At 40.4% G+C, this 18,003-nt stretch overlaps 1 protein-coding gene across 13 annotated transcripts in view; it reads left to right on the top strand.

Moving 5' to 3' along the window:
* The first annotated feature begins 2,708 nt into the window (after window positions 1-2,708).
* The window catches only part of celf6 (CUGBP Elav-like family member 6), a 144,535-nt gene continuing 129,240 nt past the window's right edge, over window positions 2,709-18,003 (top strand). For 10 of the 13 annotated variants that reach the window (XM_069173722.1, XM_069173721.1, XM_069173718.1 and 7 more), the window contains exons 1-2: window positions 2,710-3,103; window positions 12,718-12,800. In XM_069173722.1, the coding sequence (XP_069029823.1) occupies window positions 2,854-3,103; window positions 12,718-12,800 (333 nt within the window). In that variant the 5' untranslated portion in view covers window positions 2,710-2,853. Of the gene's footprint in view, window positions 3,104-12,717; window positions 12,801-18,003 lie in introns of all 13 variants that reach the window. The other 3 variants (XM_069173719.1, XM_069173720.1, XM_069173709.1) reach the window with 2 other exon arrangements.

The following is an 18,003-nucleotide window of genomic DNA, read 5'->3' as shown; positions in this document are numbered from 1 at the left end:
CGACAAATGTGTTCTCTTATCACACTTTAATGTGATTTTTCATAAAAGGTGGCCACCCAGTTGTCTATTTATGATAGATAATACTGTTCCTCTGATAACATAAACACTAAGTAACTCACTGAAAAGGCATTCAAATGTCAAATTTGCATTTGTATCGCAGAAGAAAGAAAGTGGTCAGTTCAATTACTGGCTCATGGGAGATACTTCTCTTTGGCTCATTTTCCATGACAAAGATGTTTTTAATTAGTGGAAATACAAGAACAGTAGATATAATGAAGCATAAGATTGGTTCATTTGCCTGCAGATAGTTAACCGTCTTCTTACTGTAGCATACACAAACATGTCGGAGTAATTGTGACCGAGCAGAGGTCAAGCATGTCTGGTGAACGCACTTCAGTGGAGACGCAGTTTTCTAACGATCCCAGAAGACACATTTGTTTTCTTATTTGCCTTTATTAATGATTTCCATGAAAAACTTGCCGCACACAATTGATTATTGATACATGATATGCTCCACATTAATGCCATCATATCAAGCATAATTACTCAAATCAGTATGAGCTAGACTGGCCTTGTATTGATGTTACATTCCCATCTGCATTAATTAGACCTTTGTGTGTACAGAATACACCATGCAAGTTATAAAACACTGCCAGCACACATGCTCACTAGCATGAATAATAAAAGTGCTGTGAAGAGGGCGGCGTTGAATGCATCATTCCCTGTGTGAGGGGGAGGACAGGAGAATTTGGGAATGTGTACAGCAGTTAGATAGAAGGCATGGAGAATTTGTAGTGTGAACATGTACTGGTAAAACTGTAGCTCCAACAATCTATTTCACGGTCTATGAATGGCAGCGTTGGTTCAGCACCACGGACAGAGACACGTGGCAGCTCTGTATCCAGGGGTTTGACCTGACACCGCTTCAAACTACAGTGTTTTATTCTGCGCGTCTTTTTCTCCCAATCTATTCACATTAGTCTTCATGTAGTGGAGAAAGAGAAGCATGTTTTGTTTTCTAATAGTGCAATACTCCAAAGGCTGCTTTGTGTTGCATGCTGCAATCTTTATTCACCCAAATATGCCCATGAACCTAGCACCTGACAAAGCTACCACTTTCTTTTAAATTGTCCACTGAAATAAAAGCAGCTGAGCTTTTAAACCATTGATAAATATGGCCACTATATAAAACGTCACATTGAGCTTTCAAAATCCCTTCTGGTATGTTGGAGAAAAACAAAAGACATGCAGAAAGATCAAAACACATGTTCAGCTTGTTTCTTATCGGGGTGACATCCTGCCTCAACGAGAGGATTTCTGCTGCTGAAGTGTCCTTCAGCAATACACTAAATCATGCTGTTGTCTTGACAAAAATTCAAACCCCTCAGGGTCATTGTCCATGAGCTGACCTTGCACTCTGACTTTTCCAGACTGCCCTGTAGGGTTTAAGTGTAGGGATCTGCTTGTTTCATAACCTTTTTTTCTTTTAAATTTAAATTTAGGTTAGCTCTATTGCAGACTATTGTATTGTATACTTATTTGTTGTATCTCATTATCACAAAAAAATGTTCTAATATTTTTACTGGGAAATATATTTGGAACTATAACCACTGTTTGTATTTTAAAGCATGTAATATGTGTTACTTTTAACTAAAAGGCAATTGAGCACAGTACCAAAGCAGTGACTCTCAGTCCTCCTGTATGCCAGCTCTGTTGGTTTTCTACCCTCTTAGATAGTTAATAGCATTCACCTGGCATCCCAGGTGTAAAATAGTCCCTGTTAGATGGTTAGAATGAAAACCAGCAGGGCCCTGGCTCCTGAGGACCAGGATTCAGAACCACGTGCTGTAAAGATCATTTCTACAAGGCTTCACAGCGGTGTTTTTCATGACTGGTCCTCAGGACTTACAGCCCTGCTGGTTTTCTTTCTAAACATCTGACAGGGACTTTTTTTTATGCCCATGCAGTATGCCGATGAATGCAATTATTTACCTCAGGGGATGAAAAACATGGGCACACCTGGTTCCAGCAGGTTAGAGGGGTTATGAGGACAATACTCTTTTGTAACATGGCCTATGTACTGTTAACAAATATTTTCATGAATTGAAATAATACATCACCACAAATAAAGGGTCAGCACTTGAGAACAGCAATTTAAAATTGTAATTTGCATGCTTATTTGTTAATAATTCATATTATGTTTTTTTTAAATTACTGAAATAGAGCATCACAAAGAGCTGCAGTTACAAATTTAAAACACATTGTTTCCCTTAAACCAATACTCAAATTCGCCTTGTTGCTGAAACAAAACAAAATGACCTGACTAAGGATGGGGAAGAAGCACATATGCTGCCTTTGCATCATTTAAATGTCCCATGCTTTCTACTCTACACAAATGTTTGCGTTCTTACTCTGCCCTGCGGGGCCCTCGGCCGTCCCGATCTCCCATTGGCCCGGGCCGGGCTCATTATGCAAATCAACGGGGTGGGTGGGCGGGCTCTATTCATGAGAGTACGAGTTGACGTCACGGGACAGAGTGGCAGTTTGTTGGGGAAGGGGAGGAGGGGTGTCTTAAAAAATGAAAACAGAGAAAGCATAAGAGAAAATAAATAAGGCTGATTCCAAACAAGGCGGCTTAGGCTGTAAAGGAAGAGAGGAGAGGAGGGAGGGAGCGAGGAGGAGGAGTGGGGAGAGAGGAAGATATAACGGAGGGGGGAGTGTGCACTGTGCAGTTGACTACAGAGAGAGAGAGGGAGAAGGGTAGTGAGTGAGAGAGTGAGAGAGAGAGCGCGAGAGAGAGACAGAGAGAGAGAGAGAGAGAGAGAGAGCAGCCCGCCGGCCCATTGAGGAAAGATGGCTACAGTCACTGCAAACGGAGTGCAGCAAGAGAATGGATTCAGCACCACGAACAGCGCCGGCAGGATGAACGGGCTTACTATCGGCCAGAACACCATTCCAATGAAGGACCACGACGCCATCAAGCTTTTCATCGGGCAGATTCCCAGAAACCTGGAGGAAAAAGACCTGAAACCCCTGTTTGAGGAATTCGGAAAGATATACGAACTCACTGTACTGAAAGACAGGTTTACGGGAATGCATAAAGGTTGGTTGTTTTGGTCTCTTTACTTTTGAGATGCTTTGGAGATGCAAAAAAAAAAAAAAAAAAAAAAAAAAAAAAAAAAAAACAAGGAGAGGCTGTACACTCAGAAAGAAACGAGAAAAAGAAAGGTCCACTTCAGTTGTGGGGCAGAGGGCACGAAAAGTGTGTTAATTTGCAGATGTTTGGGACAGAGTGGGAGCCCCGTAGAGCATTCACACACACACACACACACACACACACACACACACGAATGTATATGAGGCGTGAGAGGGAGAACACGTGGAAGTGAACGGCTCGCAAGTGCAGGGTTAATTGTTACAGCGTCCAGCCAATCCACGTGAATACTACAGCTGAAAACGCCTTTGTGTGTTTACATTGACTATCATGTGCTGAGCATCCCCGTTAAAGCCAGTTAAGGGGGGCGGGACAGTGGACAGGCAAGCACGATGCTGTGTTATTCCTGCTGCTGAATCCATTTATTTACTTAACTTAAAAAAAAAAAAAAAAAAAAAAAAAAAATCTTCCGTCACAGAGTCCGTTTGATGCGTATTGTCAGAGGGAAATAAAAGCTTTGGAGAGCGGAAAATGCAAACCATTATCGAGCAATCAGCATCAGTGATTAAGGTGGTGCTGGCATGCTGCTCTAACCTTTCAGCGGGCTGATATGTTGCCTACTTTTCGGACGTCGTTAGCAATGGAAAATACAACTTCCACGGCAGCTGTATTGTGATGGTGCTCCGTGGGCGGGTTGCAGTCAGGAAATACAAAGCAGGATAATAGTAGAGGCTGAGCATGCATCGTCTTCTCGCTTGCTCTGTTCTCTCTCTCTCACTCACACACACACACACACACACACACACACACACACACACACACACACACACACACACAACCCCCCCCCCCCCCTCCCGTATTGTCCAAAAAACGACCGGGATCTGTGTTCACTTAGTAATTAGTCCGACAATCCACGGGTAATCAGGGATCGATTAATTCTAATGATACAGTGGTGATAATAATAATGAGTTTGCATTTCAGACGAGCTTGGAAGGTCTTTTAGTTGCAATTTTGTTTTTGATAAAATCCTGACAAAGTCCAAAACTCAAACTTCAACTCTGGTTCAAACGCAACATATTGCTTTAATGCAGTATCCCTATTTAATTTGTTCATTTAATTTAATTTAATTTAAACAAACCCATTTTGAAATGAAGAGGATTTATTTTAATTTGCATTTGATTTTTATTATTTATCAACATTTTCACTATTTTTCAATTATTATTTTATCTAATTCTACCGTGGCTTAGAATAATAAAATGAAATTGACAAGTTATTAGTATTGTTAGTGACTTTTTGAGGTTTATTTGGTATTTTAAAGTCATATTATCTGTATCAACATGAGCAGACAGTACAGTCCACAGTTTATCGGCTAAAAGACAGTGCTGTACTGGAAAAAACACATTATAACACTGCCGCTGCTGGTTGTGATTGATACTATTTCGTCGAATGTTGTTGTAATTTTAGATATCATTTCAATTTCTCTCTCATACGCACATAGCTACACATACACAAAGAGCCAAATCAAACACCCCGCACACTCACACATGCACCAGTGGCACTGAATTTACAATCAGTGCACTCTAAATAAAAATAATTCAGACGGCAGGCAAATTATGCATGATATGTATGACAGTGGCCACATGATGTTATTGATTAGCACAGGTCAAGCACTCTTGTGGGAGAAATGAGCGTGGGCTCAGCGGTGCCTTCTTGTGTGTGCAGCCCTTAAGATCTCCATGCACCACCTGTTCCTCCAGCCATGAGCCGCTGGTGCTCAACCTGCTCCCCCTCTCTCCGCTGCTCCTATGGAGCCCGATGATCGATTAAAACAATATTTCTGATGTTCGTGTTGTTTACGCCTGTCCTCAACCATCCCTGAATGTCAACACTCAGGAGGGTGGTTGCCTCGGGAAGGATAATCCTGTTCCAAAGCCAGACTGTATGCCCGTTCAAATCATCCTCCACCAAGGCCACTCTGATGTATGCATTATGCCCACTTCATCCCGCATGACATTCAAAGTCACTTTGGGAGCACAGGCGTGCACTTCTAATGAGATTTCACCAACGCATTATATGGATGAGTTTTTGTTATTGGCCACTCATCCATGTTCATGTGTCCTGCTGCGTCCATGTGTGATATCGGTAGACCGTAGTAAGAAAGTACAAGAGTAAGAAAATGGGATTAGTGTCATTAACAAAACAGAAGTAGGTACAGTGTAAAATCAGCTTTGTCACTCAAGGAGCAGGTTTAAACGACTGCCTGAATGCCCATTCTGAAGCTGAGAAGAGCTTTTGTAGGAGAATTGAAGGTAAACTTAATTACTTAACTGTGAAAGTTCTATGAAACGCTACACATTTGAATTCAAATGAAATTGTGTTGGAAACAACACTTTAAGGTCAACACGTTAGTCTTTCATATAATCAGATTGATACGTTTTAAATTAGATTCAGATAAATAAATAGACAAAATGAAATGAATGGTAATTAAAGAAAACATTTTTGGCACCGACAATTGCATTGAGTCTACCTATGCTGGTAAACGCGTCCTTCTTTTACCTGCCAAAGTGAATTATAATATAAAACCTGAATTCTATAGTAGCCCAATACTGTTTCTTTATTTTTTCAGCATGTACAGTATGTCCTCTCTGGATATGAAACAGGTTTAAGACATTCAGCCACTGTAGTCGCAGAATCGTGGCATTTTGGATGAAGTGTATAATTTATTACAAATCACATTTGTATTACATTTTAACAGCCAACATCATCAGGTTCCCCTGGGTTCCATCGAGTTTATTCAGCATGTAGATATCTCAGCCATCAAAGGCACCTAACTGCTTCAGGATTCTGGGACACCTGTTAAATATATAGTTTAAAGTCACTATAATCATTTTTATATTAACAATGGCTGTACTTGTTTGTTAAATGGGTCATGTAGTGTAATGAATCCACAGAGAACTGTCACCTGACTCTGCAGCTCCTTGAAGCTCTCTGAATCCGTCTAGCATCTTTCAGCTTGTTTGGTTTTATGGCCACACAACTCTTACTGCTACGGATTTTGGCTGCATGCAGGCTGCTGCTTGCAATTGAGTAATTCTAAAATCTAAACTCTAAATAAGCCACTTGCCCTGCAGAAAATAACATGCAGACAAAGTTAGTAGGAGCTGGAAATCCACGTCATTTCCTTTGGCGCTAATGGAAACTAAAATCGGAGCTAAAAGGAAAGTGAATGTTTGGATTTAACCTCATAAGGTGGTCAGAAACGTAACTCAAAATACAAGCTAATGCTCTTGGTCTGCTACATAAATGTGTCAATATAAAACTGTTTGCCACCAAGTTAACCAAATCACCCCCAAGGGTGATAATATGCTTTTATTGTGTTCAGAGTATATTTTTCACTGCTGGCTTGGCCAAAAAAAAAGAGATATTACAGGTTTAAATAAGATCTCAAAATGATTTTCAGCTTGCTTGTGGGCCATGTCACTAATACAGTAATACATCGTATTGGTCCTAACCACTGAGTGCGGAAAATGCTCCCTTGTATAAAGGTTTTGAAGCTTTAGGCTGAAGTTAAATGATCCATTAGACTGTAGTCACTGAAGACATTATTCGAGTCGTTCAAAGAGTTTCATCATCTCTACTGGTTGGTGTTGAGGCCTGCACGTTTGAACCTCCCTGCGATGTCGTAGTTAATAGATGTTACAATCACCTGACAGCCTCTGACCGTACAAATCCCTCATATGATCTTCATCTCCACAAATGCAGCCCAATGGATAGTTTAATTTCAACCTGATGTGCTTCTGCCTGGATGATCAGCAATGATCTACACAGACAAGCGTCTTTGTGTAACTATCATCAACACAGCACTAGTACAGATCTTAAGTCATTTCCTCTCCCTCTATAATATAAAGTTGTGTGATCATCCTTTGTGCCCAGTATATATATTGCATAGTGGTTTAAAAAGTACTTTGCATACCGTTTGGTTCACAAAAATGCATAATATTCCAATGGATACTGACAGGTTATTATGTCAAGGGCCCAGGAGGCTAACAGTGTTGTAATATTATCACAGATCCACATTATTTTCATAACACAATCATGTTTTCAGAGCAGAGCCACAGAGAAGTGAGGGGAGGATATAATCAGCTCACCTCCACGATGCCCAAAAACATAAAGTTCATAAAGATTTAATGCTATGCCGCACATTTAGTTTGACTCCTACTTTGAAATCCCTCTTTGAGCCGAGTTTGTGGCTGGGAAAAATTAGATTTGCTTCAGCGAGATGATGTATATGGCTGTTGGCATCAGTTAGTAAACCGTAACGAATGGATGATTTGCAGCACTACCTTTTTTCACAGCCCGAGTCCTGTGACACAGAAATTAACCATAATTATGGATTTAAGGGCAGATCAAAATATGTCATGTATGCTCATGACTAATTCATGTGGATTGTGCTGCTGAAATTTGAACAGATGTTTTGTGCTTTGTGAATTCTTACTTTAGACATTTTGGGCATCTCTGGGATTTTTTTGAATATTTGGGGAATTTTACATCCTATATTTTACTGTAGACTTGAATGGATGAGTGTGTCTTTTCAGAGGACTTTTTAAAATCTTTTTTTAACAGGAGATGAAATCATGCCTCGTAGCTGTTAGACACTGTTGCCTTTAATGTTAGTTTCATACTTTGTGCGTCGTCAGGGAGCCTTATACCGTGCGTGGGATGACTTGACACTATTGGCGGGCACGGTGCTCGTCAGTGTGTGGTGCAGCCAGGTCATGCTGTTTAACATCCATCATTTCGCTGAGCACTACATTATCATAATACTTAGTGTCAGTGCCAGAACGCATGCATTGTTCAGACATGCTGAATGTTAGTGGGGGGCAAATCTTTTGCTTGAGTAGCGTTATCTATCAATCCGTCTCTGATGCTGAGAGGAGGGACTCTGAGCTGCACCACACAGCCAGGAAGAAGAGATACAAAGAGTTGTTAAATATCCTCATCCATTTTCCTCTCCTCGGTGGGTCCATGCAGTGTAATTGGCTATAAATAGCCTGCAAAATTGCCTAAAAAAGCTACTTTTTAGGCACTGGCATGTCCTAAGTAAACCACAGAAGGGCAGTTATATCTAAAAGAAAGCTCCGTGGTTTCCTGCGATATTCAGTTCTTTTAGCTTTTAGTTACGGCCACTGAGACACAGAACCATGCTCGTATTGCTTTTTATCTACAGTAGGAGTGTTGTAGTGGGATGTGTTGGACAGTGATTGACAGTTTGTGTAAGCTGAGTGACAGGCGTAGCTTAAGTCTACAGATGACCTCTTTGATCATTAGAAAAGGGGCTATGTGTGAACCAGACAGCTAACGGCTCTGAACAGCCCGCTTCGAGTGTAGCTGGATGCAACAACTGAAAGATGGAAAAGATGCTCTGCAGGTAATAGTGTGGTTAACACGGACACGGGAAGCGCTGGATGAATCCTCACAGCGTATTTTTCTCATTACCCATGAGAGGGTCAGACTGTCACATTCGGCAGCATCCACTTGTTTTATTACTTTTTTTTTTAAATTTTTTGCGCCTCCATCCTTTATGGAAATTAATTTGCATTCTTTTCCCAGTTTAATGAACATTCTTGGATCAAACACGTGTGAGGAGACTGAAGGAGAGCAAATTGCTCATGATTCATGAATTCACTGCTAATGAATTGAAATTTTATACAAATGTGTTCTGGAGTTATTTCAATTACAGGTACCTGACACCTTAAAAAAGCACAATTTACTCTTAATGCCTGGATGCATGCAATTGTGAGCACATACTAATTTCCATTTTAAAGCAAATTGTTAGAAAAAAAAAAGCGTTGCAGGGGGAAACGTTCTTTAAGTAATTACCCAAAACGTGTCTTGCAAACGCAAAGACTAATTTCATATTTCCTGCTTTTTCTTTGAAGCAGTTTTCAGGGTTTACTTTTTCATTTGCCTTAAATACAATTGGTTGAACTTTTGTCCCTCACTGAAATTATAGTGTGGTAAATTGTATTTGATTACCAAAGTATTATTTTCACCCCACTTAACCTGCTCATCACAGGGAGCCATGAGTCCTTCTGTTGAACCACCACCAGCTTACCCTTCATTTTAGAACCCCGCCCATTTTATCCTCCTCTTCTTCTTCTTCCTCTTTGATGCAGGCAACTTTTTACTTCAGTCTTTAGTCAATATTTGGTTCAGTCAAACTTTCCAAAAAACGATTTAAGCCTTAAGTTTTTGCTGAAAATGTATAGCTCTTAAACATTATTGTAAAAAAAACAAAAAAACAATTTGAGGTAATAACCCAGTCTTTTTTTTTATTTTTATTTTTTATTTTTTTTTTTACTAATTTTGATCCTTTTACCACACATAATGAAGACCATAAATTACTGCTGAAGATTTAAAGCTTTAATTCATGTTTTCCTTTGTTGTCAAAGTTTGGGTTTTTGTGGTAATGTTGTGCCCATTTGAAAAAAAAAATTGCACTTTCTGTAATATGACCAAAAACCAGTGAAACCCATATTTGTTTGAAAAGTCCAAAGTGCATGATTGCACATAATACCAGGGGACAACAATGTTTGATTACTTGCAGGTATAAAGGTACTGTAAATCTATGCTAGTCAGTCAACTAAAAACTCTAACCTGCCACCAGCAGCTATATCCCCGTTACCTTCTCTCACACAGTATCACTGAGTCTCTCCTCATGTTCTCTGAGCTGAATTTTCATCTGTTCCACAACATGGTTTTCTCAATCACGGGCTCCTTTGGGCTTCAGATGTCCCCTGAGCCAGCACTGTTGGATCTGAAGCTTTCCTAAAGTCCTGCAGATATTCCACTGCTGTGAGGAAGCCGAGGCAGCCGTGCAGCTGGTCTGGATATTAACGGCTACACTGCACAAGGAGTCCAGTTTAACAAGTCATTTGAACTAATAGTATCAAATGCTATTTTTCTTGAAGCAGTTAGCAGTTAGGGATATGCAGCGCGGCGAGATTTCTTCACTTGTTTCAGATGCTGTTTCACTTGCTTTCGGCATGCTGGAGAAAAACTGAACAGTGGCAGTGTCCAGATCATTTACTCAAGTAAAAGTTGAAGTACCACACTCCATTACTCCGTGCTTGCAAATAAACATTTACGTTTTTTTTTCAAGTTAAAGAGAAGAGGGATTATTTTAGTTATAATATTCAATGAAACTGCCACAAGTAAAAGTATTCATTATGCAGAATGGCCCCAGGACAGTGTTAGATTATTATAGAATAGGATAATTATTACTGATGCATTAACATGTAAACATTTAATGTTATGTTATTCATGTTAGCAGTTTAATGCAGTAGTTTATTTATATAAGAATCTATTATTATAATATAACATTTATGAATATGATTACTAAATATGAATCTAAAAAGTAACTAATAACTGTAACTGTAATATAAATGTGGTGGGGTAAACAACATTGCTATTTAGTGAAGTATAAAGCAGCTTAAAATAAAGAGTAAGTCAAGTACAAGTACCACAACTTTGTACTATACTTGTGTTAATGTCCTTAGTTATTTTTTTCACTCAAATTAAACACATTTTGAAGTGAAGAGGAAACGTTAAGCGTGAAAAGACAAAAAAGAAAACACAAATTCTAAATAATCAAAACTTATTTTATGACATGTTAAGATGTTAAGATTAAAGGACCTGTGACATCTAAAGCAAATTTCCCAGAAGGCCAGTCATTTTTCAACACAGCACAGTAAACTGTGATGAAATAATGCCAGAATGTACACTAAACTTATGGGCAATATGCAGCAAAGCAGCACGTTGAAAAATACCAAAAAAATGAAAGGGCAGTGGCAGAAGATTGTCACCATCAGCCTGCAGTTCCCATGAGCCTCTGCTGGGACGTGCCCCCCGGGAGGCCTCGGCTCATGTTCCACAGTTTTGTAGTGTCACAAAGGATGAAGAGTGTTTCCCCAGGCTCCCAAACTTTTCAGCTTTGCTGTGTGGCATGCTGTTTCATCAGTGTCATTTAGGCGTTTTTTCCTCTTGAGTAACCGCGTAGTTGTGGAGGAAGGTTAAGGTTGTCGTGAAAGGGAGCTCTCTTGGCCAGGCGCCAGTGTGTTGCTGGCTTTTGGGGATGGTGGGTGCAAGGCATGTCGAGTATCATCTGAATGTGTGTGTGTGTGTGTGTGTGTGTGTGTGTGTCTCTCTCTCTTCTCCCATGGGAATCCTTGGCGGTAGGTGTGACATGTAGTAATGGGAAATTATGCTGCACAGTGCAAAACCTCTTCTGAACGGGGTCACCCGTTGTCATCTGTGCCAAGTGCGTAACAGAGCAACAACTCACCCTGTAATGAACGCTGTCACATTTTTGTTCGGGACTTATTTACTGTTTACTATTTATTTAGATACTTTTCCAACTGAAGAAAAGTGTCCAGACATGTGTGAGGGGGCAGCTTCTGCTTTTTACCCTGGAGGTTTATTAAATACTTGCTATCGTGTGATGCAGTAAATATGAAAGTGATCATTCATCGGGAAACAGTTTGCACATTTTCTTTCACTAATGAGAAAGAAAAGTCACCCGACCTGGGGTGACTAAGTATTTTCCATTACCCCTCTATTTGGATTTAACCTCGAGGAATACAGTTACACCTGTATGTCAAACATTTTGCTGTTTTGTTTTGCTTAGTCCATTTTACGATACTAAATTGAATGGGAGCAAAATGTAGGAATGAGATGACAACCCCCCCAAAAATACAAGCGATGTAGCAAACATTTTATCCCCATAAATAGTGAAGATATGCATGAGATGTACGAGTTCACTAAATCTAATCTGAAAGGGTTGTCACATTTTAAAAAAAAGCTCAATTTTAATCTTGTCCCTGAACCAGCATGTTATTTTCTCTGAGGGTGTAGAGCTATTAACTTTAGAGAGCCACATTCACATTGTCGGGGTATATGAATTCCATCTTAATATAATGCATGATTTTGACAATAGCTTGTAAAACTCCAGTAAGTCTCATATTTAGTCCGAGCGTGGAACAGAATTACTTTAGCAAACTTCTTACATCTGCGGGTCCATTTCGAGGGTTTCATTCGGGCTTTAAGAAGTCGACTGGAGGGATGCTTAATCTTTGAACAAACACTCAAATAGAGGCGTTAAGGCTGGCTTCACATCTTTACAATGCAACTTGATAGTTTCATATCCAATTAAAATCAGACCTGTGTTTGACTCAATGTAAGTTGCATATTGTAACGAGCCTCTGTTCATTTTCTGCATTTTAAACAAAGACAGTTCTACTTTTATTTCTTTATATAACTTAGACAGTGTACTTGATAAGTACTAAATGTTGAAATCCCTAGATTATCATGATGACATCAATATGACTGTATACTTTTAGAGTTTATGTTCTGTGATCTGTTATGACTACAAAGAACCCCAAAAAGGCCAAAATACATTAAATGTACTCTCCTTTAAAATCTTACCAAAAATCTCTGTCACCATAACTTCTTTTTTTTCCCCAGTGGTATGTAATAATCTTTTTCCTGTCTCCCTGATACTGTAGGATGTGCCTTTCTAACATACTGTGCCAGAGAGTCAGCACTGAAGGCCCAGAGCGCCCTCCATGAACAGAAGACTTTGCCAGGGGTAAGTGCCCCCAATTTGCCCTCTGTCATAGGCTAATGCCCCTGGGGCAGCCAGCCTGGCATGGGAACCTACATTAACATAGGAATCATATCACACGCACAACGCACCAAGGCAAATGGGGACACACTATGCATTAAGACACACATGCAGGCACACAGACACACACAGATATGGAAACAGATGGAGAGAGTCACTCAGACTTTCTCAGACTTCCTCGCAGCCTCCGTTTCTCGCTCATTTTAACACACATCGTCTCACCTACACACAGACACCCACATGCACACGCGCCGACATACTAAAAGAGTGTGAGTGGCCTATCTCACCTTCCAGTGTCTTATTACACTAATCACCCCGCCGGAGATATTTGATAAGCGCTCCTTCATAACAGCCCATGCCGTCCTTCCCCTGTCCTCTCACAATATGGCTGCCACAGACACTAATTGCCTTGAGGAATCCCACTCTCATTATCACATATAATCAAACAGTAAGTATAAACAATCATTTTTACCATGTATATCACCATCTGGTGTTTTTGTTTTAATTCTCTTCCCTGTCCTCCTCCTCCCCCCATCTTACATCGTTTGCCTTTGGCGGGTGGGTAACTTTTTCAATTAAAATAATGGCCTCTTCAAACGACACAGGTAAAACGTATCCAGTAGTGGGCTCTTAAACCCACCCAGGAGGAGACCCTCAATCTGGGATGAGCGTGAGTTTGTGGTGTCTATCTGTACTTGATGCGTGTAAGGGGCATTCGACTCTTACGTCAGGGGAATTATCGAGGTGTGATTGAATTATGCCTGCAGGTCCCTAAGAAGGAGAAGCTGTTCTAGCACCCAGGCTCCTCACTTGCCTCCTCTGCCCCCTGCCCCCCCCCACCCCCCTTTCCTTTCACCACCAAGACAACCTCCCAGGTTGCGGCTTTAATCAGAGCCTGAGGATATCCATCTAAATCTCCAGGGAGAGAAAGCAGTACAGAGAGACAGAAGGAGATGGGGGAGATGAGACGTAAGAGAGGAAGGAAGTGGGCACATGGAAGGGTTTGTAAAGGTGGGCAGAGGTGGTTGATGCATTAAGGGGAGAGGGTTATATTGTTCCTCACTGTCGGGTTAATCAGTTGTTTGCACTTCATTGCATATTATAGCTACTTCACTGAATGTTAGGCACACTGGTACACTGCTGCGAAACTGTCCCTGAGAGACCAAGCTCCCTTGCTCCTCACTGCCTCCCGTGGCTTCATAATGAGATGATTGTCATGTTGGTCCTAGATAGGTGTTCTGGTCTTTATTGCCCTCATGGAGGGACATTCTTGTTTGTCTTCTATCTAGAAAGAGGTTAATGGCATGTTCTGTGGGGGTTTGAGTAAACATTTCCCCTGTACAGCTCACAGCGAGGGGTCAGTCCTGCAATCTCAGGCTGAGCACAGCCTGCATACAGAAGGCTAATAAAGATGTTCTGTCTTTCTGTGTGTGTGCGAGTTAGAGACACAGAGAAAGAGAGAAAACAAGGAGAGTGCGAGGGAGACAGAGACAGACAAAGACCGGGCGAGGTGACACTTCTGGACAAGCCTCATTGTCACTGTCATGGCCTGATGGTTTGAGATGCTCGGTCGTATAATGCTGCCATCTTCACACAGCGTTGCAGACATGATTGTGCAGTCCGGTTGCGACTATGTGATTGTCAGGCAACCAAATGCAAATTTTGTTCCAATGTGGCATTTAAAAAAATACAAAATAAATCAGCTTGTTCTCCCAAGAGGATAGATGAAGTAAAAATAATACAAGGATTTTTTTTTTTCCCATGCAGGTAAATCAAATATGCAACAGCAGCAGCAGCAGCAGCAGCAGCACAGTCATGTCATATGTGTTTGCCTTAAAAGAGCTCTGACAGTCATTAGCATCATGAATTATGTTCATCCTTTTCCTTCATCCTTTACATGTGGATGAGGTTACATTTGAATATCGACTGTACTTTCAACCCACATTACCAGGATGAAGTCCTTGTGTTACTTCCACACTTATACATAAAAGTCAATGTACTTTTCCTCAAAGCTTTGGAGCTCAGGGAACAGGAGATTTCACTTATTTAACTTCCAGGTTTGATCCAGACTTGGAAACATTCCAACAAAACAAATTAAGAGGGTTGGTAAAGATGTTTGCATGTGAGTTTGACCAACTGAACCAACTATTTTTCTGCAACAGACAAAGCCAGAGCATTGTGAGCATGGCCTGAGACTCCTTCAGTCATCTGTGAAAAGGAAAGTGGTCCCTACAGAACAGAGCACAGAGGTGATAAGTGCTGCCCAGTTCTTGTTGCATGTTTCCATTTTTGCTGTCTATCTGCTACATTTGTTTTGATGAAGTATAGTTTGTTATGAAAAAGAAAAAGAAAGAAAAAGTTGAAGTACTAGATAATGTTTTTGCCATCATTTATGAAGGAGACATTCGCTATATATAAATGTTGCGTTCACACAAGTGATTGTCTGGATCCACGCATGTTGACTGTTATCAGACTATTGAACAGGAAGTTATCATCATACATCTGTACAAAATATATGGACTAGTAGACACCTACGAACCCAACTAGTAAGTTTAGGAGGCTGTTATCAAGAACAAACAGTCTATAAATGTTGGACAGTACCAGCGACAACAGATGCACCGGAACTTTGTCATTATAATGTTGTGACACCTTACAGCTTGGTTAGGTTTAGGAAAAGATTGAGGTTTGGGTTGAAATAAGCACATTACTTACTTTAGTTACCTGACATATGTTAGGTAAGTTAAATACATTATGTAACTTAAAATACGTTGACTTTTGTTTTCACATCCTGGGTGAAAGTCTATATAAGCTATTGACTTGGCTTTCTTTACATGACCATGTAAGTAGGCAACTATATCTGACAGTAGTACACTTTACAGTCACGTTATCTGTTGATTTGGAAAAACACTGAATTATCAAGGCTTATAATCACATAAGCAACAATTTCGTTTTTTTTTGTTTTTTTTTATATATATATATATATATATATCGAAACAGTACATTTTATTTGCAAAATTTGTGTGTGTTGTTTTAACAGATGTAAAATGAAACATTCACCCAGCAGAGATCTTTCATGAACTGAGACCTCATCATCTACTTGAGTGTCCTTCATGCAACACTTTCTTTGTGACAAAATGTATTTGTCTAATTTTTCCAGCACAGTGCAGACATTTTCATATCAACACACTGTGTGTATGTCACAAAACGAGGACACTGCAGGCTTGACAGTGAGACAAAAAGGAGGGAGAGATATCATTGTGTGGTCTCAGCAGGAAGCTACAACTATTACATCATCTTCAGATTGGCTACGAGCCTTAATTCTTCTATAATTCACATTCCTTTATTTACCCAGTCTTGTGCTGTGTGCACCGCACTCGAATTGCCACCAGGGAATTGGGCTCTGTGTGTTGTGGCTGAAGCGAGCATTGTTTACATTGTTTGATTAATTGCATGTAAAGAGCATAATGAGCTCTTGATGTCCTGTGCATCAGATGCTACTGCTACAGTTTGTGCAGTAAATGTAATCAGAGATTCAGCCTCATGCCCTTGGTGAGCTCGAAGCGTCGTTGTGTTTACGTGTGCGCTCATCAAATTCCCCAACGTAGGACAGGTTGATACTGTATGTGGACCGGTCAGGTCATGCCTGTGAATGATGTCTCTGCGGATCTGATTAATTCCTTTGCTGAATTGAAGTTTATGGACAATGCATTAGCACTTCCTTTTCATATCAAGAAAATTTGTGCACAGGTAAGATGTTGCTCACAGAAAAGGTCAGGATGACCAAATACTTTTCTTTGATTGCCTGTAAACTTTATGCTAGTCATTATATTTTCTTTTTTGTGATTCCATCTGTCAATAAATACCACAAGAAAGCATAAATAATATTTGTAAATGCAGCAGCAACATATTATTTACAACTGTTTGCCAAATATCCTCCCAACGCAGTCCTATTGGAGCCGCGAATCTTCAAATGAATACTGCTCTCTCCTTTCAGGGCCGCGCTGCGCTCTCCTCTCAGGCCAATTAGCTCTTGGTGTTTGCATGTAACAAGCATGCTAATTGGGTGCTACTGAAGCCCAAAAGCCAATTAAAAATGTATGGGAAAAAAAACAAAAAACATCCAGCATGTCTTTGTCTCTCATTCACTTCACTCTTCTTCCTCTTCCGCTTCCTCCCCCTCCCCCGATGCCCTCTCCTGCTTAATCATACTGTATCTCTCCCACTCACAGTCCTCCTTTCTCTTATTCCACATGTTCTCTGTGACATGGAGCTGAAGCCTTATGCTTGTCATTTACGTAGAGGTCTCGCGGAGGAATCCATATTTCTTGGTTTCTGAGTGAGAGTACCAGCAGCAGTTGACCCCTGTACTGATGATGAGGTAGCCAAGCGTGACAGTGAAGAACATAGGAGAGACAAAAAAAAGTTCTAAACACACACTTTCTGAAGCGTTTCTCTTCAAATTTGAAAGGATAAGCTTGAAGGTATCAGCTTCCACCAAAGTAGGCAGCAAAATGCCTGGGTTTATAACAGTTTTTCTTCTCCGTCTGTGCATGAAAAAGTGCGGAAAATTGACTTCAGAACGTGTCACACAAAAATGGGTCAGGGGAAAATGTGAAATACCAGTATTATGTGTCACTAAGCACATCGCCATGGGGCCATGAATCAGTGCATCCGTGTTCTTGACACTCTCTCCCTGCATCACACCACAGACGTGGCCACCGTACACCTGCCATATGTCTCTGTCTCTGTCTCAGTGCACACTGAGAATAATCAATCAGCATTTTTACTATACAAAAATCACACATGCCTCAGACAGGCAGTGAGTATGACTATAACCATAAAAATATGAATTTATGTAAATGTTCTCAAACATATTGTTAGTTTATTTTAGTCCTTATTAAACAAGACTTTTGTTCACTGAAGTGGGACTTCCCAGGGAAACTTATAAGGTAGCAAGAGATGTGAGTTTATAGATGCTATCAAGTTAATATAAGAACACAAACATTTGAATGCAAACCCTGACGTGACGTTTACACTATCATACTATACACCTTCCTTCATTCCCATTTAAATGTGTTAATTGCTCCAATCAGTAGTAATGGCTTTGTTAGGAGTCTTCCAGGGGAGAGATGTGTGTGTGTGTGTATGTTGCAGTGTCACAACATCT

Source organism: Embiotoca jacksoni, unplaced genomic scaffold (genome assembly GCF_022577435.1).
Source record: "Embiotoca jacksoni isolate LCO1_2020_lvr unplaced genomic scaffold, fEmbJac1.0.p SCAF_6, whole genome shotgun sequence".
Lineage (NCBI taxonomy): Eukaryota > Metazoa > Chordata > Actinopteri > Embiotocidae > Embiotoca > Embiotoca jacksoni.
The sequence above is the reverse complement of the archived record's forward strand: the minus strand, read 5'-3'. Positions and strand labels throughout refer to the sequence as shown.